The 23630-nt window shown below is 41.4% G+C and overlaps 1 protein-coding gene across 4 annotated transcripts in view; it reads left to right on the top strand.

Annotated features, from left to right (window-relative positions):
• DEPDC1B (DEP domain containing 1B) overlaps nucleotides 1-19865 on the top strand; it is a 56734-nt gene extending 36869 nt beyond the window's left edge. For all 4 annotated transcript variants that reach the window (XM_075854900.1, XM_075854903.1, XM_075854904.1 and 1 more), the window contains 7 exons: nucleotides 272-402; nucleotides 3021-3068; nucleotides 3705-3845; nucleotides 6976-7142; nucleotides 15965-16141; nucleotides 16250-16435; nucleotides 18835-19865. In XM_075854900.1, coding sequence (XP_075711015.1) covers nucleotides 272-402; nucleotides 3021-3068; nucleotides 3705-3845; nucleotides 6976-7142; nucleotides 15965-16141; nucleotides 16250-16435; nucleotides 18835-18987 — 1003 coding nt within the window. In that variant the 3' untranslated portion in view covers nucleotides 18988-19865. The remainder of the gene's footprint in view (nucleotides 1-271; nucleotides 403-3020; nucleotides 3069-3704; nucleotides 3846-6975; nucleotides 7143-15964; nucleotides 16142-16249; nucleotides 16436-18834) is intronic.
• Nucleotides 19866-23630: the final 3765 nt, after the last annotated feature.

A 23630-nucleotide genomic window follows, 5' to 3' on the forward strand; every position in this document is an offset into this window, starting at 1 on the left:
TTAATCCGATCAATCTCATTAAAGGGAATCTGGCAGCAGATCCCCCCCCCCCCCCTAAACTCCTAACACTGCTAAATAGGTGCTGGGAAAACCAGTTCGAACGTCCCCATGTTTGCTATTATAAACCAATTATACCTGAGAAAATTACCATTTATTCACTCACGCGTCATATTCTAATGAATGAATAAGTGACAGATTCCCTTTAAATGCAATAAATTAAGTCATTCTTGTGAATTAATAATAGGTTAACTGCCTTTTCCCTGTGTTACAGTTTACAGAAGATTTTTGGACTTGATTCTTTGGATGATGTGATGGACAATAAGCAGACAAATGGCAAGCACATAATGCACAATGTGTACAATGTCAATAAACAAGGGATCGTGATGATGGATAACAGATCACGTGAGTGCCCTATATTTACAATGGGGTTGTCTTTGTTTAGATTGAAGTAATTGTGCATCCTTGGGATAGGCCATCAATTAGGGCAGGGTGATTTTGTCAAAAAATTAAAGATTTTTTATTTATTTTTTCAACACTTTGGGCGATTTTAAATTTGACTCTCTATTTTCTTATTTTTTCCGTTTATTTAACAGTAATACCAAGAAATAATTAAATGATTTACTTTATATAAATAGCTTAGCATATATTACTGTAATAATTGTACGTAACTTCATAACTTTTAACCTCTGCAAATACTTTTTTTTTATCAGAAATACTATTGGAAAAATTTATTTCTAATTGATTATAACTTCTGTGTTCCCCGGCAGGGAACAGGTTAACCGAATATAGAATCAATGATGCACTGCATGCACTAACATCCCTTTCTGCCTGTCAGCCCCTCAGCAGGTCTCCTGACATTGCAGCAGGGCCAGGCAACTAGCTCCGAGCGGGCACTCTGGGGAGAGATTACATTATAGTGTCTGAAGTCTGAGCAGGACCCTGTCAGTACCGGCCCCACCATGGGGCTTTAATAAATTTACATTCAGGCCGGATTCACACGTCCGTGATTGGCCTGTGAAAAACGATCCGTGTGTCTGCCGGATTTCCTAGGCCGATCACGGTACATGCAAACTGGACTCCTGGCAACATAAACTTTTAGACTACAGCCACACGACCGTGAAAAAAAAATGGCCATTAAAAACTGATCAACTGTCAGTTTTTCATGGCCATTTTTCATCAGTGTCCAAAATTTCATCCATTTCCAGTCCGTCTTTAATGGCCGTTTGACATCCGGTTTGCATCAATTTTTCATGGCCGTTAAAAAAACTGATGGATTTCATTGGTCAGGCTTTTTTTTGTCCCAACCCCCTGAAAACCCCCAAAGGAAGGTCATTGTCATGATTGTTTCACAGCCCCCCCTGTAGAGGATGGCACACCCTCCCCCTCCCTTTAGTAATCCTACGGGACTGTCTCTGTATATTCAGGACAGTCCCGAAAAATTTGCTACAGTTGACAACTGCTTCAGGTGTGGTCTCTCGTCTTCACGGGTTCTGCGAAGGCGGCGCGATGACGTCATCTTGTCGCCTTCGCAGTAACCGTGAAACTAGAGACCACACCTGAAGAGGACGGCGCTGCATCGGTGAGTATGTCATCGCGCCGCCGATAGCCAGCAAGGGAACCAATAGTTCCCCTGCTTCTTAATCCTCCATGTCACAGATCCGTTTTTAACGGTTGTTACATGTATTGACAGCCCTTAAAAACTGATCCATTGACTCTATGAGGGCCGTCTGGCCGTGAATACGGCCAAAAATAGGACGTCCTATTTTGATGGCCAATATTCACGGGCCGTTAAAAATTGCAGTGTGAGTGCGCCCATAGAACATTATTGTTCTGAAAACCGTCGTGTGACGGCCGTTCAAACATCGGCCATCACACGGCTGTTTTTCACTGTCATGTGAATGTAGCCTTAGGCTACATTCACACAACCGTAACAAAAGAAAAAAATGGGCATTAAAAACTGATCAAATGTTTTTCATGTCCATTTTGCATCAGTGTCTCCAAATTCTCATCCGTTTCCAGTCCGTCGGTCTGTTTTTCATGGCCGTTTAAAAAAAAATAAAGATGGATTTCATTTGTCAGGGTTTTTTGTGCTAATCCCCTGAAAACAGCAATGCCCATGTAGATAGTGCCACAATGTCCCTGTAGATAGTGCCCACATATAGTCTGTGCCAATGTAGATCGCAATTCCACATGTAGGTCTTACCACCATCCCATCTGGTAGATCGCACCCCCACATGTAGATCGCACCCACCCCCATATTCCTTGTAGATATCGCCACTGTAGCTGCCACTAGGTGCTAAATCCCCGGCCAGAGGTTGGCGACGCTTTAGCTGGGGGTTCAGCTCCTAGTGGGAGCTACTGTGCTGCGATCTACAAGGGGTGGGGTGGTGATGCGATCTGCAAGGGAGGTGGTATCGCTATATACGAGGAGTCCCTGCTTCCCCGCGGAACTGCTGTTCTGTACTGTATAATTTTGTTCAGTACAGAACATCAGTTCTGTGGGAATGCAGGGATAGAACGAAGCCGAGCTTCTTCCTGCAGCACGGCGCCACTAAAGAATCAACTCAACGTATCTGTTAAAAAAACAGAATCGTGAGAGTCCTGGAGGGCAAATTAAGTCTAATTTGATCTACCATCAACTTATATTTGCTGGGTGACTGACCGCCCCCCCCCCCCCACACACTCCCATTGATAAGCAGAAAGTAGTTTTTCCAGGCAGATGGCTGCACTTATACAAGTCTTACTGTACTTGGTATGCAAGCTGCAGTACCAGGCACAGCCAGACGTGTGTGTGTGTTCGTGTGTGTGTGTTCTGTGCCTGGGTATGCCGTGAGGGCGTTGTGGTACTCCAGAAAGAATATTGGTCACTTTGTTCTGCTGATCGATAGTTCACGAATAGCCTATTCTGTTCAGTTGGTCGTGCCCTCTCTCAAATTCCATTTTTGTATATACAATTCTACATAAGCAGTACACATAAAACCTGTATGAATGATATTGACTGCATTATTATGTTTCTCCAGAAGAGCTTCCCCATTGGCTGCTGTCAGCAATGAAGTGCCTAGCAAATTGTAAGTATATATAACGTTTTACCAATTTCTTCCATATTTACATACAATTATTTAGTTTATGGGGTTAGTTGGTGTATTCTTTGAAAGCCTAAAATTTATAGGAAAATGATAACTCACTCTTTGGTTTCTGTCATTTGCATTCATTTCAATAACGAAAAACCTAAGTGGGACCTTCTCTTCCATTACAAATGGGACTGAAACTGGCCTACTTTTAAGAAAAGTGGAGTTCCCAGCGTTCAGGCTTTCTTGATCAATGTGTTGTTATGATCTATCTTATTAATATCATGAAACGTTATGGTGGGGAAAATATTTTTATGGGTTTGATTATTGTGAATGGGGGTGTCTGGGATTAGAAAATAGGGCTGTGTCTGGTATTGCAGCTCAAACCTATTCACTTGAATAGTGATGAGTTGCAATACCAGACACAGACAATGGATGAAAGTGGCGCTGTTCCAGAGGGGAAAAAAGCAGACCCTTCTTTTTAATCCCAGACTTCTTTTTTAATATCTTTAGTGGGATGAATTCATAGACTGTCTGCTAATTATTAGGCCATTATTTTATGTAACCATATGTTCTAAAAAAGTCCTATATATTTTTTCTCCTCCGTACTTTTTAACTCATTTCTTATTTGTTTAGGGCCAAATTGCTCAGAAATGAAGCAGCCCATGTACCCGGGCTTTGAAAGAGATGTGTTTAAGACCATCACTGATTTTTACAGTTCTCTACAGGAGCCACTTCTGACATTTCAGCTGTTTGATGTTTTTGTGAATATACTCGGTAAGTCAGTGAATGAACATTAATTTTAGAGATAACCAGCCGATCGAGTTGCTTTTCTTACATTGCCACCATTGGATTACTACAACTTTGAGTAATAAGACAAGGCATGGAAACATTATGGAAGAAAAACAAGGACTGGATCCAGCGCTGAGACAAATGTGATGATTAATAAGGAAACTTCTTCCAAGTTTTATTTGGTAGTTAAATATAAAATCAGCAGGAAGTATTCCACGGTACATGGGGTAATTGAGGATATAGGCGGTGCCAATTTCCTCACTGCCTATATCCTCAACTACCCCTTGTACCGTGGAATACTTCCTGCTGATTTTATATTTAACTACCAAATAAAACTTGGAAGAAGTTTCCTTTTTAATCATCACATTTGTCTCAGCGCTGGATCCAATTCTTGTTTTTCTTCCATATCCCTGCCGTGTGCCGACACAAGGACCCGAGCGCTACTAGCAGTGTAAACCCGCATAAAGGTGAGCTGCAGGATTCCTCCCATTTTCTCCAAGGAAACATTACTCTGAGTTCAGGGTGTAAATTGTCTTTATATAGGACCTGTCTTATTTGCGTACAGGGAATTCCACTTACACATTTCTCCTGGTTTTTCCTCCGTGAATGATTATTGTACATTAAAATTGTAAAAACTTCTATGGCGATTGTATAATCACTGAAATCACAGGTTAAAGCCTGCGGCTGCACCACTGGGAGATTCTGATGATCTTATGTCCCGTCCCCATCTGAGGTGTTTGCATGGAGGCGTTGCTTCGATTCAATTACCATAATCTTTACATCCTACCTGTGTTGAATAGTGTCAGCCATAGGGTGTTTATGTGTGGACGTGGATATGAATGTGGATTTGGAACCATAACAACCTTAAAACATTGCACTTAACAGAGAAAGGATTGGATTAGGAAATACTTTTATTTAAAGAGAATCTGTCAGCTCTCCTGACATGTCTGATTTAGTAAATACTTGTATTCCCCATAAAATAACAATTCTGTAGTATCTTTTCATAGAATCTTAAGTTGTGGCCTTCCTCTATTATTTCTCTGAGAAATTTATGAATAAATTGACAACTAGGTTTTACCAGTTGGGGGTGTGTGCCTACACATTCTGACAATGTCCAATCAATCAGTACTTACTGAGTGAGACTGTATAGGGACACACCCCTTTGGCAAGGGGAATGGTAACACCCAGTTGCCAATTTAGTACTAAGAAAATATGCTCCAGAATTGTTGTTTCTTGGGGAATACAAGTATTTACTAAAACAAACATTAATTTATTAGAGCAGAGTTTCCAAACCTTTTCAGGCTCGAGGCACCCCTGGAAAAAAAAAATTCCTCAGGGCACCCCTACCAAAAATTGTTTACAAAACGGCTAAAAACAAGAACTACACTCTTAGGCCTCATGCACACGAACGTAAAAACGGCCGTAATCACGGCCCGTGATTACGGGCCCTTAGACTTCTATTGGCCACGGGTACCTTCCTGTTTGCTTACGGGAAAGTGCCCGTGCCGTTGAAAAATATGGAACATGTCCTATTTCAGGCCGTAATTATGGCATGGGCAGGCCCATAGAAGTCTATGGGGCTCCTGTAATTACGGGTGGCTACGTGTGTGCACCCGTAATTACGGGAGCGTTGCTAGGCGACGTCAGGGGATAGTCACTGTCCAGGGTGCTGAAAGAGTTAACTGATTGGCAGTAACTGTTTCAGCACCCGGGACAGTGACTACCGCAGGAGTTAATAGTATTAAAAGTTAACTTACCCAGAACTCCCTGCTTCCTCCAGTCCGGCCTCCCGGGATGACGTTTCATCCCATGTGACCGCTGCAGCCAATCACAGGCTGCAGCGGTCACATGGACTGCCGCGTCATCCAGGGAGGTCGGACTGGATGTCAAAAGAGGGACGCTTCACCAAGACAACGGTACATATGAACTTCTTTTACTTTCAATCGCTGCGTAAACTCTGCCCGAAAGGGCTGCTCCTTCTCTCTTTCCAGCACTGATAGAGCGAAGGGGTTGCCGATTAGTGCAGAGAAAACGGGTCCGTAAATACGGGTGGAATACTGGTGACACCGGACCCGTATTTACGGGCACGGGTCCGTGAATACGGGTCGAATACGTGTGACAAATGACTCGTATTTACGGGAGGAAAAAAAATATGTTCGTGTGCATATTCACACGTCGTTTTTTGTAAGGCAGAAAAAAAAAATCTGCCTCAAGATTCCTTTAGATCTTGAATTGACAGCGTTATTTGACGCTTTTTTTCCGCTGTGTTTTTTTGTCCACATTTGCATTAGCTTCAACGACTTAAAATAAATAAGTACTCCAAACGAGCGCTGCAGGTAAAATAACCATCTGCCCCCCACTCACAGTAAAGTGACCATCACAGACACAAAGTGTGCTTACTCCTGGGGAAGGAATAAATAAGGAGGTATAAGAGGAGAGCACTACAACTCCTAGCATGTCCAGGCTGTTATTATGGAATATTGGAGGACATTACAGGGAGGAGGTATAAGAGGAGAGAACTACAACTCCCAGCATGTCCATGCTGTTATGTGATATCAGAGGACATTACAGGGAAGAGGTATGAGAGGAGAGAACTACAACTTCCAGCATTCCCCTGGCTCCAGTTCTCACACAATTGCTAACATACTATTTAAGAAAAACTTACCCTGCTCAGCGTTAATGGCTCCTCTCCCTCTGTCAGGCTCTTCTAGTGGGAAGTTGTGGGCAGTACATGTAGCAGACGTGCGCGCGTCACGTCTTCTACAAGCATAGTTAGACTAAGCGTCGGGGGCGCAGCTTGTAGCAAAAAAATAAATTTGGGAACCACTGTATTAGAGGGTATACTCCTATTAACTACTAAAGATCATTGTATATAATAGCTTCTACTCTCTTTATTTCCTACAATGATATTATTTCATATTACTATATGAAAAGTAATGTATTTTTCTCTGTTGTTAAATTGAGATATATTGTCCAAAGAAAACCTGTTTTGTTTTTTTTTCCCCCAATTTCTGTTAATGAGACATGTTTGTTGCCGGAAGGAAGTTTACGTTACTCATTCCCTCCTAAGTATATCATCTTTTTCCATTCCTCGTTGTGATTTATGCTGTCGTAGGTCTTCTACAAAACAGACTTGTAGCTATTGATGCTCTTCAAGTTTGCTGTCTTCTTCTGCCACCGGAAAATCGCAGGAAACTACAGCTGCTAATGAGGATGATGGCGAGGATCAGCTTTAACCGAGAAATGCCACCTCTGTGTGATGCTACTGGGAACCGAGCATTGGTATGTTATTAAAGACTCTGGATAATTGAAGCTCCTTGACTGCTGTGCTCGGCACTACAGGTGTCTCCTCTGTGAGGGGGCGGCTGAATCTGCCTAACAAAAGATTCCATGTTCTATCTTTTTATCCCAGAGCACGTGTCTGCAATACATATGTTTTCAGAAAAAAGTGTTCGTAGGTTTCTCGAGGATTTTTCTGCGGATTTAATGTGTGAAGTTAACAAAATAAACATGTAATTTTGATATGGATTTTCAGTCCGGTTCCAGGGCATTTTTTGCTTACTTTAGATGAGAAAGCTTTAATTTACTAAATGGGGTATTCCGATCAGATAAAAAAATATTATGTCATATACACAGGAGAATCTGTGCAGAGGTGGCCGAAAATTCTGGAAACGGCTGAGCACAGCGAATTCATCTGTTTCCGTAATCCCCGCCACCTCTCCACTGATTCTCCAACTGCTGCTTATATGGCACTGACATATCCTGCAGCGTTGTACTGAGCACTTATTCAACAAAATGACTTGAGAAAATTAATTCACTTTTGTTGCGGAGAGCAGGTAAAAAGGAGAAAAATCTTTTAATATACACTAATGATTTAACCCGTTCGTGACCACCCATTAGTGTTTTTACGGCAGCCACTAACAGGCTTTATTTCGATGCATTAGCCTTTTTAAGGCGCTGCCTTGGAATAAATCGAGCAGGGAGCAGTTAAATCTCCCTACTCTCAGCTACTAGAGGTAGCTGAGAGTTGGGAGCAGCCCTGCTCTAACGGGCAAGAGCGATATTAGTATCTATCTTGCCCGTTTAACCCCCCAGATGTGGCGTTCAATAGCGAGCGCCGCATCTGAGTGGTTTTGGAGGGAGGGAGCTCCCTCTCTCACCCCAACAGCACTCTGCAATTAATATTATACAAGTAATCGGACTAGTAAAAAAGTGGGAAAAAAAAGTTTAATATAGTTTATAATAAATAAATATGTGAAAAAAAATGAAAACCCAACTTTTTCCCCTCATTTGGTAGCGCCGCACGGCAAATGCCGTAAAAAATTAAATAAAAAAAACTATGCAAGAATGCCAGTTTTCTGTAATTCCTGCCTTAACCCCTTAATGACCAGCCTATTTTGGACCTTAATGACCAAGCTATTTTTTACGTTTTTCAATCGTCGCATTCCAAGAGCTATAACCTTCTTATTTTTGCATCGACATAGCTGTATAAGGTCTTGTTTTTTGCGGGACAAGTTGTATTTTTTAATAGCACCATTTTTAGGTACATATTATTTATTGATTAACTTTTATTAACTTTTTTTTGGGGTGGAATAGAAAAATCGACTTGTAGTTTTTATTGGTACCATTTTGGAGTAGATGCGACTTTTTGATCACTTTTTATTACATTTTTTCACAGAAAACAGCAATTTTTCCATAGTTTTTTATTATTTTTTTTACGGCGTTCACCGTGCGGGTTAAATAATGTAATAGATTTATAGTCGGGGTCGTTACGGATGCGGCGATACCAAATATGTGTAACTTTTTAACTTTATTTTGGTTTTTTAATAGTAAAGCATTTTGTAAGGGGAAAAGCTGGGTTTTTCATTAACTTTATTAAACTTTTTTTTCACTTTTTTACTAGTCCCACTAGGGGACTATATATGCGATTCTGCGATCGCATTTACAATACACTGCAATACTTTTGTATTGCAGTGTATTACTGCCTGTCCGTTTAACACGGACAGGCATCTGCTAGGTCATGCCTATGGCATGATCTAGCAGGCATTCATTCCAGGCAGCCTGGGGGCCTTTATTAGACCCCCGGCTGCCATTAGAGACACAGACACTTGGCGATCATATCGCCGGGTGTCGGTGGGAGAGAGAGGGAGCTCCCTCCCTCTCTCTAAAACCACTCCGATGCGGTGCTCGCTATTGAGCACTGCATCTGAGGGGTTAAACGTGTGAGATCGATACTAAAATCGATCTCACACGGCAGAGCAGGGACGCTCCCAGCCCTCAGCTGCCTCTAGCAGCTGAGAGCAGGGAGATCTGACAGCTCCCTGCTCTGTAAACTTATTCCGATGCCGCAACGTAAAAAGTCTATGGCATCGAATAAGGCCCGTTAGTGACCGACGTAGAAACACGATGGGTTGGTCACTAACGGGTTAAAGAAAATGTGATAAACTGTGATCAAAAAGTCGCACGTACTCCAAGATAGTACCAATAAAAACTACAAATTGTCCCGCAAAAAAAAAAAAACCCTCAGACAGCTGCATCGACAGAAAAATTTGTTCTGGCTCTTCAAATACGGAGACACAAAGACAAATAATTTCGAAAAAAAAAAAGTGTTTTTTGTACTGTGTAAAAGTAGAAAAAACATAAGCAAACTTTATAAATTTGGTTTAGTTGCAATCGTAACAACCCACTGAAAGTTTATAAAACGTAATCAATAAATTCTATGTACCACAAAATGGTGCCATTGAAAAATACAATTTGTCTCGCAAAAAACAAGATCTTTATATCCGCCTCGACGCAAAAATAAAAAAGTCATATCTCTTTGAATGAGACAATGGAAAAACGTTAAAAATAGCCTGGCTGTTAAAGGGAATGTGTCGCGAATGAAACTTTTTATTTTTTTTTAAAAATTTTTTTAAGTAAGTTACTTATTTCGATTTATATCTTACGTTTTTTGCTGTATTTTTTTTTTTTTTCTTCCACATGGTGGAAAGTATTAAAAATGAAATAATAATTTTACATGTTTTCCTATGTTAGCCACCAGAGGGAGCACTTCCCAGAATTACAGCAAGGTGAATAAGGCAAAGCAACCTGACTCACAGTTGCTGTAAATGTGGGAGGGAATATCACTCCCCCCCCCCCCCCCCTTCTACAAGCCAGGAAAAGGTGTCTTCAAATTGCTAAGCTGTGTCCGGCTGCCATTTTGGGTGTGATTGTTGAAATGCAGCTGGCAGAAACTATAGGACACACCAAAAGGCTATGGGTATGTTCACACGCTTACTAAACAAAGGGAAAACAGCTCCTGATTTTCAGCCATTTTTTAATCAAACTCTCGTTTTTGGCTGCATTTTTTACGGCTGTTTTTGGAGCCGTTTCTCTATAGTCAATGAAAAACGTGCCATTTTTGGAAAATGGCCACGTAAAAAAAAAACACCCCGTCGGAACAGAACGCCGTATTCCCCATTGAAACCAATGGGCAGATTTTTGGAGGCGTTCTGCTTCCGATTTTTCAGTCGTTTTTTGGGACGATTACGGCCCGAAAAACGTCTGAAAACACTGCGTGTGAACATACCCTTAGAATGATGAAAGTGAAGTGAATGACTTTTCAGTTGACAGGTTCACACGGCGTGTATTTGACACGTGCTTTTTTTGCGCATTTTACATGCCTCTCCTGCTAAATGTCTTTATCCCTCCATCCTGCTGACAGTCTCCTTCAGGATCACCACCCAATACTGCTGACAGTCTCCTCCAGCATCACGGAGTACTGTACAATACTGCTGACAGTCGTCCCCATACAATCCTACTGACCGTCTCCTCCAGCATCACCACACAATCCTGCTGACAGTCACCTCCATCGTCCCCATACAATCTTGCTGACAGTCTCCTCCCCGACCTCCTGCTGACGGATACCTCACCTCCTCACCCGATCACAGTCCGCACACCGCCCACACTGACAATACATCTACTGCCGGGGTAGGGGGGCCGTTGGGAGGGCCCGCCAGGGGGAGCCGTCTGGGGGGGGGCCCGCTGGAGGTCACGAGAGCTGGGGTCTGAGAGAGAGGGACAGACAGACACAACACGCCTTACCTGCAGTTCAGCCGGTCTTCATAATGGCGCCTGCTATCTCCCTACAAACCAGCTTCTCTGCTGTGTGACTCTGAACTGCGTCTGCGCAGTACAGAGTCAGATGCAATGAACGGCTCCCGTTCATTTTTTCCTATGCCCTGTAGCTGCCGTATTCCATCTGTGTATGTGTCGTTAAGAGACACCTACGAAGATTAAAGAAAACATGGCAGCCCCCAGTACAGTAAGTGTCAATATAAAAAAACTTTGTGTGTGAAAAATTTAATAAAGTCAATATAATATTTTATTAAATAAACCACATAAATTATTAAAAAAAAAAAAATCATGACACTGTCCCTTTAAGGCCTAAAATAGGCTGGTCACTGAAGGGTTAATATGTACTTTAGTGCCTGTTGCTATACTTTAGGAATGTTAGTTTTGTTTTTTCCCCCCATTTTTTTATAGAAATATTATGGCGGCCTAAACATCTATATGATTGCATTTACTATTGTCTGAATACATATGCGTAATTATGTCCTAACCTTAAAGGGGTTGTCCAGGCAGTGGGCGGTTTTTCATACTGATGATCTATCCACAGGATAGGGCATCAGTATATGATCCGTGGCGGTCCGATACCCAGGCCCTGCACTGATCAGCTGTTCCGGTTAGGGTCGTCACGATACCAGAATTTGGACTTCGATACCGATACTTTTATGTAGTATTGTGATTCTCTATACCAAAACTGTATGTTGCCAACAATAAAATAAAACAAACAATCCTTCCATTTTCTGATGTGAGGCATGTGGTGTGATGAATTTTGAACCTCCATGTGCCTCACATTAATCGTAATTAACCCCATCATGTTTCACAGTCATAATGGACAACATTGGGTTAGGCCTCATGCACACGACCGTATTTTTTCCCACCCGTAAATACTGGCGTAAATACGGGTCCGGTGTCACACGTATTCCACCCGTTTTGCACCAGTATTTACGAACCCGTGCTCGTAAATATGGGTCCGGTGTCACACGTATTCCACCCGTATTTACGAGCACGTTTTTGGCGGCAAAATAGCACTGCACTAATCGGCAGCCCCTTCTCTCTATCAGTGCAGGATAGAGAGAAGGGACAGCCTTTTCTGTAATAAAAGTTAAAGAAATTCATACTTACCCGGCCGTTGTCTTGGTGACGCGTCCCTCTCTTCACATCCAGCCCGACATCCCTGGATGACGCGGCAGTCCATGTGACCGCTGCAGCCTGTGATTGACCTGTGATTGGCTGCAGCGGTCACATGGCCTGAAACGTCATCCAGGACGTCGGGCCGGATGTCGAGAGGGACGCGTCACCAAGGCAACGGGCGGGAGACCGGACTGGAGGAAGCAGGAAGTTGTCGGTAAGTATGAACGTCTTTTATTTTTATTTTTTACAGGTTTATACTGATCGGTAGTCACTGTCCAGGGTGCTGAAAGAGTTACTGCCGATCAGTTAACTCTTTCAGCTCCCTGGACAGTGCCTATTTACTGACGTCGCTTAGCAACGCTGCCGTAATGACGGGTGCACACATGTAGCCACCCGTTATTACGAGAGCTCCATAGACTTCTATGGACTGTCCGTGCCGTTATTACGGCCTGAAATAGGACATGTTCTAGCTTTTTCAACGGCACGGGCACCTTCCCGTGAGAAAACGGGAAGGCACCCGTCGCCAATAGAAGTTTAGGAGCCCGTTATTATGGGTCGTGATTACGACCCGTAATAACGGGAGTTTTTACGGTCGTGTGCATGAGGCCTTAATGTGTAAAATTCATAACACCACGTGCCTCACATTAAGGGTATGTTCACACGGCCTATTTTCAGCCATTTTTCGGGCCGTAAATGGCCAAAAAATCGGAAGAACGCCTCCAAACATTTTGCCCATTGATTTGAATGGGGAAAAAACACGTTCTGTTCCTAAGGGCCGTTTTTTTACGCAGCCGTTTTGAAAAACGGCAGCGAAAAAGAAGTGCAGGTCACTTCTTGGGACGTTTTTGGAGCCGTTTTTCATACTCTATTGAAAACAGCTCCAAAAACGGCCGTAAAAAACCCAGCGAATAAACGCCAGTGGCCTAAAAAACGTCTGAAAATCAGGAGCTGTTTTCTCTTGAAAACCGCTCCGTATTTTCAGACGTGTTTTGAGTTTGCGTGTGAACATACCCTAATAAGTGAAAGAAAGCAGTTTTTATCTTCTCTCTTTTTTACAGTGTAAACATCATAAATGACGCTACAAATTTGTTGTGCAGGTTATTGCGCTCGCGACTATACCGAATACGTGTATTTTATGTATTGAGATTTTTTTTTCTATGTTTATTGTAAAAAATGTGTATATGTATTTTTTTTTTTTTTTTTTTACAGGTATGTTTTTATTTAAAGGGACCGTGTCATTTTTTTTTTTTTTTTAATTAATTTGTGTTTTTATTTAATAAAATATTATCTTTATTTAATTTTTCACACACAAAGTTTTTTTTTTATTGACACTTTTACTGTACTGGGGGCTGCCATGTTTTATTTAATCTTTGTATGTGTCTCTTAACGACACATACACAGATGGAATACAGCAGCTACAGGGCATAGGACACGATGAACGGGAGCCGTTCATTGCTTATGCTATCTGGCTCTGTACTGCGCAGACGCAGTTCAGTCACACAGCAGAGAATCTGGTTTGTAGGGAGATGGCAGACGCCATTATGAAGACCGGCTGCACTGCAGGTAAGGTGTGTGTGTCTCTGTCTCTCTCTCACACTCTCACTCTCTCACTCACACCTCCGCTCTCGTGACCCCGGCGGTCCCCCCCCTGTTGCTAGATGTATTGTCAGTGCGGACTGTGATCGGGTGAGGAGGTGAGGTATCCGTCAGCATGAGGTCGGGGAGGAGACTGTCAGCAGCAGATGGTTATTCCTATCACAGAGTGGTGTGACAGTCTCCTCTACTGCGGAGGAGACTGTCAGCAAGATTGTACGGGGACGCTGGCGGAGACTGTCAGCAAGATTGTATGGTGACAGTCTCCTCCAGCATCACCATACAATCCTACTGACAGTCTCCTCCAGCATCATTGTCAGCAGGATTGTATGTTGACGCTGGAGGAGACTGTCAGCAGGATGGAGGTATAAAGACATTTAGCAGGAGAGGCATGTAAAATGCGCAAAAAAAGCACGTGTCAAATACACGCCGTGTGAACCCGTCAACTGAAAAGTTATTCACTGCACTTTCACACGCCTCCAAACATCTGCCCATTGGTTTCAATGGGAAATACGGCGTTCTGTTCCGACGGGCGTTTTTTTACGCGGCCATTTTCCAAAAATGGCACGTAAAAAGACGCCCGCCAAAAAGAAGTGCATATCACTTCTTGGGACGTTTTTGGAGCCATTTTGTCATTGAGTATAGAAAAACTGCTCCAAAAACGCGACTTTGATTAAAAAATGGCTGAAAATCAGGAGCTGCTTTCCCTTTGTTTAGTAAGCGTGTGAACATACCCTTAGACTTTTGGTGTCCAATAGCTTCTGCCAGCTGCATTTCAACAATCACATCCAAAATGGCAGCCGGACACTGCTTAGCAATTTGAAGACATCTTTTCCTGGCTTGTAGGACGGGGGGGTGATATTCCCTCCCACATTTACGGCAGCTGTGAGTCAGGTTGCTTTGCCTTATTCACCTTGCTGTAATTCTGGGATTTGCTCCCCCTGGTGGCCAACATAAGAAAACATATCAAATTATTATTTCATTTTTAATACTTTTCACCATGTGGAAGAAAAAAAAAAATACAGCAGAGGCGGAGATCGGAGGTATATGGACAGTGACAATGACGTGGGCAGAAGTTGTAGAGTCCCCAGGCAGAGCATCAGCTGATGCTCTGCTCGGGGACTCCAGCGATAGGAAACCCCTGAATTAATCAAATATGGACGGCAGGAGCAGTGCTGGAGTCCCGAGCAAAGCGCTAGCTGATTCTCTGCTCGGGACTCAAGCAATAGGCAATGTGACAGCCCCTTGTGGTCATGTTCACGAACAGCACATGAAGCAAGAGCTCAGTCACGTGGGGCCGTGTCGGAGCGTCATCACTATTAGAAAAGCTCCAGCACTTCCTGAATAATTCATGAGGTTTGATCTGCACAGTTTAGTACAGAATTTTTTATTAAAGTATATTAGTAAGTTACTTAGTTTCACATAAATATATTATTGCAATTCAATTTTTAGTCCCCGGATAACCCCTTTAACTTCGTATTTGATCTCGATGATCTTTAATACATATATGTTCCTAAGTAGTTTGGAATCACTTGTTATAAAGGGGGAATCCTGTCATCTGATATGATATAAATGCGAGCCGATGACCTTGATTTCCAGATTGAAAGGGGTCTTTATAGGGCTTAAACCTAACTTAGATTTCCAAACATAGTACTAAAATATGGTACTAACACCCCATTATAAGCAAAGTGTTTAAAGAGAACCGGTCACCAGGTTCATGCTGCCCTATCTAAGGACAACATAAAGTAGTGACAGAACCATGATTCCAGCACTAGGTCACTTTGCAATATTCAGTAGTTTTCATAAATGATCTCCTGCAGCACGAGCTGATCGCTCTGTGACTTTTAATTACTCCTCCTGCCCTCCGTTGGCTGATTTGTTGCTTTCTCCTCATACTGTGCATAGAGCGAAAGCTGTCAATCACCGGCGGGTAGCCGAGCTTCAGTGCGTACAGCGTTGCGAGGACTACCAGCCCATCCGGGTGATGCAGGAAATAAACGAAGGAATCATCGCTGGTATCATGGTCTCTGTCACTACCCCAGCATAAACCTGGTGACAGGCCCTCTATAAATAACCATCAGTTTTCTAGTAACCGTGATCTTTTGAACTGCGACTTTAGCAATCTCATCTTCTCACCTTTATCTATGACATTTCAGATCATTTTGGGCAAATGTCCCCCTTTTTAAATATATTTTTCATAGTAAGTTATATTATAGTATTATGCCTACTTTTCTACAACGACCATCAAACCTTCATCTCCGCTTCATTGTCAGATGGTTCAGACCTTTTCTCGCTGTGTACTTCGCTCTAAAGAGGAGGTGGACCTGGGTGAACTTCTATCCACAAAGCTGGTAACCTTCATGATGGACAATTGCCAGGATATTTTGACTGTTCCAACATCTTATAAAAATTCTGTGGAAGATTATGTGGCACACCAAAGAAGGGTCCAGGTATAGATTTCAATATGATTAACTTTTACATTGTACCGTCCACCTTTCCCCATACTTGATGTAATTGGTCAAATGTGTAATATCCTTTCTTCTCTAATGTGGTTTCAGATAAAGTATCCAGGGGCCAACATCGACGCCACGCTTCATGCAGCTTTCCTCCAGCCACAGGAGACAATATGTGAATATGAATATAAAAAGTTGAGGAAACCTCAAGATCCTGTTAAGGTTGTATTGGAAGAAATAATAAATAATAATTTGTGGTCCTCCAAGGAGAAGAAGAAGAAACTGAAACAGGTTAATATATTTATGCTTCTGGATCTACAGATCAGTTGTGTTTCGGCTTGTAGGTACTTTTGTTGCCTGACTAGACTACTATTGGGCATGGGATGGTGATTTTGTGTATTGGCAGAATTGAGACATAGGGGACAACATATGAACATTGGTTGAAATTGGATTATTTCAGAGAAACGCGCCACTTGCCATTCTCTTCCACTCTGCTGGTGGTGGATATTCTATAACTAGGGACTCACAAATATGGAGATCTTGCAGCATTACCAGCTAGCCATGGCTCTTGTTTCTAGGCTAGATATTTGGGCCCCTGGTTAGTGACCAGCAATGGTGAAAAAGTATTAATTGCAAAGTCTTTCCTATTTGAGTCTCCATGTTTCCTGAAATATAGTTTATCTCAGGCTGGATTCACATGTGTAGTTTCTGGCGCAGTTTTTGTTTTTTTTTATGCCTTTTTTTCATGGCCAAAGCCAAGAGTGGTTCGAAAAACGAAAATATAGGAAGAAGAATGAAACATCCCCTCTCTTTTGTATCAACTCATGACATGTGAATCCAGCCTTAATAATGGTTGTATGAGATTAAAAAACTTGATGATTTTCTTCCAGAAACAGCAACACACTCTTGTCCAGGGATTGTCTAGTATGGCAACTCCATTCCCCTTCAAGTTAATGGGCTAAACTACATTGCCAGATACAGCCCATAGACGAGACAAGAAATCTGGCATTTTCTTAGTGTGTCAACACTTTATTGGAGCCCAATTTTATTCTCTGTTACTTGATACCAACAATTTGATTAAATATTGATATTATCATTTGTTGCTTTATAAGCAGTTCATGTATGCAGTTATGAGGGATTTTATTGATGGCTGCAAACAGAAAAATTATGTCATATCTTCTAAGTTGACCTTTGGTTGTGTCGTGGAAGTCAATGGCTCAAAATATATTAGACTGAGATTTAGACGAGCGTTCCAACAGACACTCACGCCAGGCACTTTATCCAGCATCCTAATCAGTAAATTTCATATCGATATATATTGAGAGAGGAGAAATAACACACAGACGCTGCTGGTATGCTCAAAATACTCCTCTGGGGGTTTATTGCCAAACTAAATTACAATACTATCATTCAGAAGGGGTGTTGGCTTGAGGTTAACCAATCAGAGACAATGTGACAATATTTGTTGTTCAGCCAATTACAGACATACAATACATTCCAGATACATCATTAGAATTCTTCACACATCAGGCTTGCAGGTGCCTTATCTCTCTTGGCAAGCATATTCCTGTAAGATGGGGGAGGCATTCCCACATGCATATGTGAGCATTCCTCCACCTCCTATCTCACGCTCCCCTTTCCTTCTTCCCTTGAATTTCGCATGAGAACCAAGGTCAAAGATAACTAACTTTAATAACATGAAAACCTGTCTTAAAGGAGTAATGACTTTCTTATTCATTATAAAAGAAACAAGATGGGAACTCCAGACAAGATGGCCGCTGCACAAAATGAAATCATTTAATACATATCTTAGTAATTTTGCATCCTGCTTGATAATTCATAATGTAATTTAATACAGAGAATATAAGCAAATAAGCCATCCTTCACAGTTGGCATATTGCTCATTTATTTTTTTATAGAAATATATGCTTTCAACCCAGTCAGAAACATTTTGTTTTACACCTGTGCGCAGGGCAATTCAGAGTTATGGAAAATTTCAAGTCGTAGATAAAGTAGTACAGTTGTTGAGTGGCAGTATCATCTGACGTCGCTATATATCATGTCAGTAGACTTTTGAACTGTATCTTTCTGCAAGTTGTACTTGTTAAATGGACCCTAGCATCAGAATGAGACCCCCCCCCCCCTTCTATGAGCCAAAATAGAGAGCCCCTCTGGCAGGCCTAGACTGTCCATACTGCTGCAAGGGAAATGGGCAGCCAGATGCAGGTGGCTGCTGGCGATAACTGTTGGTCTATTATACTGCTGGACCAAAATAGCAAGCTTTCACAGTAAAGTAACAAAAGGAAGTGTGTAAATCGCTGACCTGAACCTGTGTGAGGGACAGGGTTATCTGATGTCACTGTCCATCTCCAGTTTGAGACTTACATTTTTATTAATTTTTTTGGAAGAGGTTTGGGACCAGTTACATTGATGTTTCCAAAAAGTAAAGGCAGCATCATCCAAGATATGTTACTATAAAATTTTTGAATTGAAGAGAGAAAAATGGAGAGAAAAAATAATCCATGCACTAGTAATACTTAGTTATGAGATTAGGTAAAAACATGATAGGCCTGTACAAACCACTCCTAGTCTATATACCAGACCTACTGTAATCTTCATCGTTTGCAACAAATGCTTCTTATATATGTGTGTTTAACTGGTTTGCTTTAATTTTTACTTTTGTTCTTCAGTTCCAGAGAGCCCACCCTCACGTCTACAAGGAACGTTTCCCCACGCCAGAAAGTGAAGCCGCAATATTTCCAGAGAAAACAAGCCTAATATCATTTTTCACACTAAAACGACCTTTCCAGTCATTTCAGAGGACACGGAGTTTTCGGATGTGAGCGAAATCTCTGATTTGACCTAGAATCTAGGTGATCGTTTACAATACACGAGAGATGTTCATCGATAACCACTTATCAGTATTTTATCTATTACAATAGGTCAGTTGTTAACATGAACTTGCATTTTGTTACGCAGCAAATATTTCAAGACTCCCCCAGCCCCCCCCCCCCCCCTTGGATTGTGGATTTACAATATGCTCTACTGATAATCAAAAATGTACTTGATATAATTCTCTGGGAACATTTAAATGTACTTCACTATAGTTTTTGTTTTTTAAATCGTGTACATACTTGAAAATCTTCAATACACTGGATGGCTGAGAAATAACGTAGCACTGTATATATACTTTCAAATATTTTTGTCATTTTTTTTTTTATCTACAATTCGTTTAGTGTCATGGGTAAACATTCTCTTTTTAAATTTTATAATTGTTTTTTTAGATTTCTAAACTAATTATTTTAATACTTTTTTTTTTTTTTTTTAATATGAACAGTCTGACTGTAATATAAAGTGAAGCTCTACCTTTTTTGAGTAAATATTGGCTAAACAACACAGGACACCCTTATATAATCTAAGTAAAGTAACATTTCTTCCTGCATTGGTTTAGCACAGAGAAAAATAAAAAGTATTATAACTGTTTTCTAATCAGTGGCTAAAATTTTCTCTGCCATTACACTTGAGTTTTATATACTTTTATTATTGATCGATAAGCTTGCACCTATCAAGTCCCATTGATGCATTTGCTGACTATAGAGCCAATCTTGGTTAAACTTGAAGCTTCACTTTGATATTTATGCCACGAATAATATTCATATCCTCAGGCTATGAAATGTCATTCACAAAGGCTCGTGCCACGTTGCATCTTTATCTACCGTCCTCTGATACGTTGCATAATTCTATTGGCGGTCCTTATCTGTTCCGCCTATATAGCCAAAGGTAAACTGATTTCCCTAGGATAAGTACTCAACATGTATGTCTATACCTGCATACGACAATGTAGCTATGCAGAATTAAATCATTGTATCGCTATATTGCCATGTTTGGGTACACGCATTATCTAAAGAGCGTATTGTAAGAAATACTGTATCTTAGGACGATCTTATGGTTTACCTTTTGGCCTTGTAAGCATAAAAGGCTGCAGGTAAACTGTGATTGTTAATGGGCCGCTACTGCATGTGACATTGGGATCCAGTCCCATGCTCTTTATTTTGTCTAGGGCTTAAACTTTGAAGTGCTTGATGGCAATAAAACAAACAAACCAGTGACTGTCACTGTATTTATTGGGTTACTACAAAGAACATGTATACCTAATTTGTCATTGTAACATAAAGTCATTATTTTGTTTTTTTATAAAGGTCTACTGAATATGCTGCTATAATAAAAATGGGAGGGCGACCAGCATCACCACAGAATTTAAGGGGGCTTTCTCGTGAAGACCACCCCTGTCTATCAGGACATATGCACATCATAGAGGGGTTTTCCTGCTCAAAACCCTCTATAAGCCAGGACAGGGAGCTGCTCAGAACAAGCGGCGCTATATATCTGAATTAGTGCAATGTGATACTACACCGCCCCTGCAGCGGCCCCTGTAGGGAAGATGTCTGGCTGGCCACGGCTTCCTCCAGCAAAATCGGCTGTTTCCCAAGAGCAGGACCCAGGGCGATCAGATAATTGACCCAGGGTCTGCATTCTGAATGGGGTTGTCTCTGAAGAGACTCCCTTATATTCTTTCAGCTTTCTTGCTTTAATATCAGACGTCTTGTATTCTAGACAATGCTATATTATGCACATAGAGCATCAAATACAGGCTGTCGTAACATCCTTGCTGTATTATCACGCAAGCAAAAACAGTGGACTGCATCCAAAGTCACAATAGCATGCGTGTCCAAGCAGCGGCTCTACCCAACTGACCCGACATGCTGTATTATCAGTGATATTGATAATAGAAGTATATAAGGATGTTGCTGTTCCCTAATACATTATGGTAGGTTTATCGAATACTGGTATGTTTTATATATTTTTATATGAAATGGGAGAAAATAACATCTTGTTACTGTGCGATAAAAAGACAAAGTTAAAAGAAGAAAAAAAAATGGATCAAAACTCCTATTCTTTGCTGCTCTGTATCTCAACCCAAAGGCTGAAAAATACATTTTCTGAATGTGTCATAGAAGGACTTCATGTGGTCCCCACCCCTCTTCTCGATTTGAAAAATAGGTGGGGGCTTAATCGCAGTGAGGAGGATTTTGAATAGTGCAGCGGTCGCGCATGTGCTCTGCTGCTTCATTCAATGTCTGCACTCTGCTATCTCCATCGCCCCCATAGGCATTGAATATATTGAGGAATTTCATTTTGATGCTGCTACAATGAGTGATTAAGAAGATTATAAATCTGCTTTCCAGATACTTGCGTATTTAACTCATAAATCTTGTAAAAATGTAATATTGTTGTGAGGTATAGTAGTGGTAATGTTGCCAGAACACCTGCTTGAATTGTTGATGAAACTTAGATTTGTCGCAAATTATTTTGGATGCCAGCCCCTCATTACATCAAATGTTCATAATGTCCAAATCCTCCTGTGCTAAGGGAACAGCTAGGCTACGAAAATACATCTTATACCATGTTGGGACAAAAAAAAATAAATCCTAATGTCCCAGAAGTATTCGATCTTAAACGCTGAATGTAGAAAATACTTTTTTAATTTTTTATTGCGCCCAGAGCTATTATTCAGTTACAGAGTTACAAATCTTCTGCATATCGAGATAAATGGAGAAAAAAAGGAGGATAAAATTCTCCAGCGCTGTCCAAATGTTGTGGAATTGAAGGATTCTATCCAAGGCAAGAAGTTTAAATAAGATATATGTTTAATGGATAAGAATGCTACGCGTTACGAGATCGGACCGATCTCTTCATCTGGCAAAGAAACATACATCCAGACATTTGCCTTTTTTTTTTTCTCCTTGTCTATAAATCTTCTGCATAGATCTATATTTAAAAAATAACATGCTGGCTACCTGCAGCCACCACTAGAGGGAACTCACTGCATCTCCTAATTGAGATCTATGTATAAGGGAATGTTCACACGCAGAGTCAAAAACGTCTCATTTTTCAGACTTTTTTTGTGCCACTTGCGATTTTCGCTGCGTTTTTTATGGCCGTTTTTGGAGCTTTTTTCAATAGTCTATGAAAAACGGCTCCAAAAATGTCCCAAAAAGTCTTCTGCACTTTTTCGCTGCAGTTTTTTACGCGTAAAAAAACGCTCTGTCGGAACAGAACGCCGTTTTCCCATTGAAATCAATGGGCAGATGTTTGGAGGCGTTCTGCTTCCGATTTTTCGGGCGTTTACGGCCTGAAAAACGGCCAAAAATAGGCAGTGTGAACATACCCTAACACTATGCAGTAAGCTCCTGAGCAACCTCTAGCTGCAGGAAGCCAAAATGTGTTCCTTTTAAAATATATGTATATAGCTTCGACTGATTTAAAGATACATTTAAGAAATGAATCTGCACAGAATTGTGAACCTATTTCAAATGTAAACAGAATATTGTTCCAGGGTTGGACATTCACTTTAAATCCATCAATCCATTGAATTTTGGTTGGTTGTAAGCTAAGGGCCTGTTCACATCACCGTTCATTTCCGTTCCGGGATTCCGTCGGAGGTTTCCCTTTGGGTGAACCCCGCAACGGAAAGTGACAGCACAGTTGGTGTCCATTGATCTCAATGGTGGCGGTAACATGGCTAATGGTTTCCGTTCATCACCATTCCGGAAGGTTTCCGGTTTTCCGACGGAATCAATAGTGTAGTCGACAGACGTTAAAAACTGATCCATTGACTTCTATGGGGGCCGTTAAAACGGCCAAAAATAGGACGTCCTATTTTTTGACGGCCATTATTCACCCGCCGGCAAAAAATCCAGCGGAAAATGCTTTCTTTGCCTCCCATTCTTTTCAATGGGAGGTTAGAGGTGGAACCGCGGCATGCCGCCTTTCTTTTACTCAGAGCGGCTAAAAGCACGGGGAAAAAAAACTCCTCCGCCTCCCATTAAAATAAATGAGAGGCAGTTTTGGAAGTTTTTTGGCACTGATTCTGATGTGGTTTCTGCAGCACACTCAGCGTAAAAGAACTACGTGTGAACTGGGCCTTACAGTTCAACTACAAGACCAGACAGAAAATTGTTACATGCTAATTTGCAGCGGCTTTTAGCCTTTTGCATTGTGGTAAAAATTGGCAACATTTTCGCAACATAATATGTAACGTCTGAACATGTGAAAATTCACTGAAGTGATAAATGAGTAAAATGTATAATTTTTATTTCATAGCTATCTAAAAACAGGGGTACAATCACCACTGTGAAAAGCCCAACCGTGTATTTAAAAACGTATTAAACACAATACTCCCAGTCCTAGTTCGTTTGCGAACCCTTTGTGACTGGGTATGTAAACAGAGATATCAAAATATGGAATCAGCGTATAACATTGGTAAAGCAGTGGTTTGGACCCTCGTTCACACAGGAGCCTGCGTTAACCGCACCAGATTCTCCCAATGTACAGATGCACAACAATGCCACTGCCCCCTACACAAAATGCCCTCACTTCACCCGACCCTACGCGTTTCTATACTTATCATCAGGGGTCTGTCAGT

Source organism: Rhinoderma darwinii, chromosome 1 (assembly GCF_050947455.1).
Source record: "Rhinoderma darwinii isolate aRhiDar2 chromosome 1, aRhiDar2.hap1, whole genome shotgun sequence".
Classification (NCBI taxonomy): domain Eukaryota; kingdom Metazoa; phylum Chordata; class Amphibia; order Anura; family Rhinodermatidae; genus Rhinoderma; species Rhinoderma darwinii.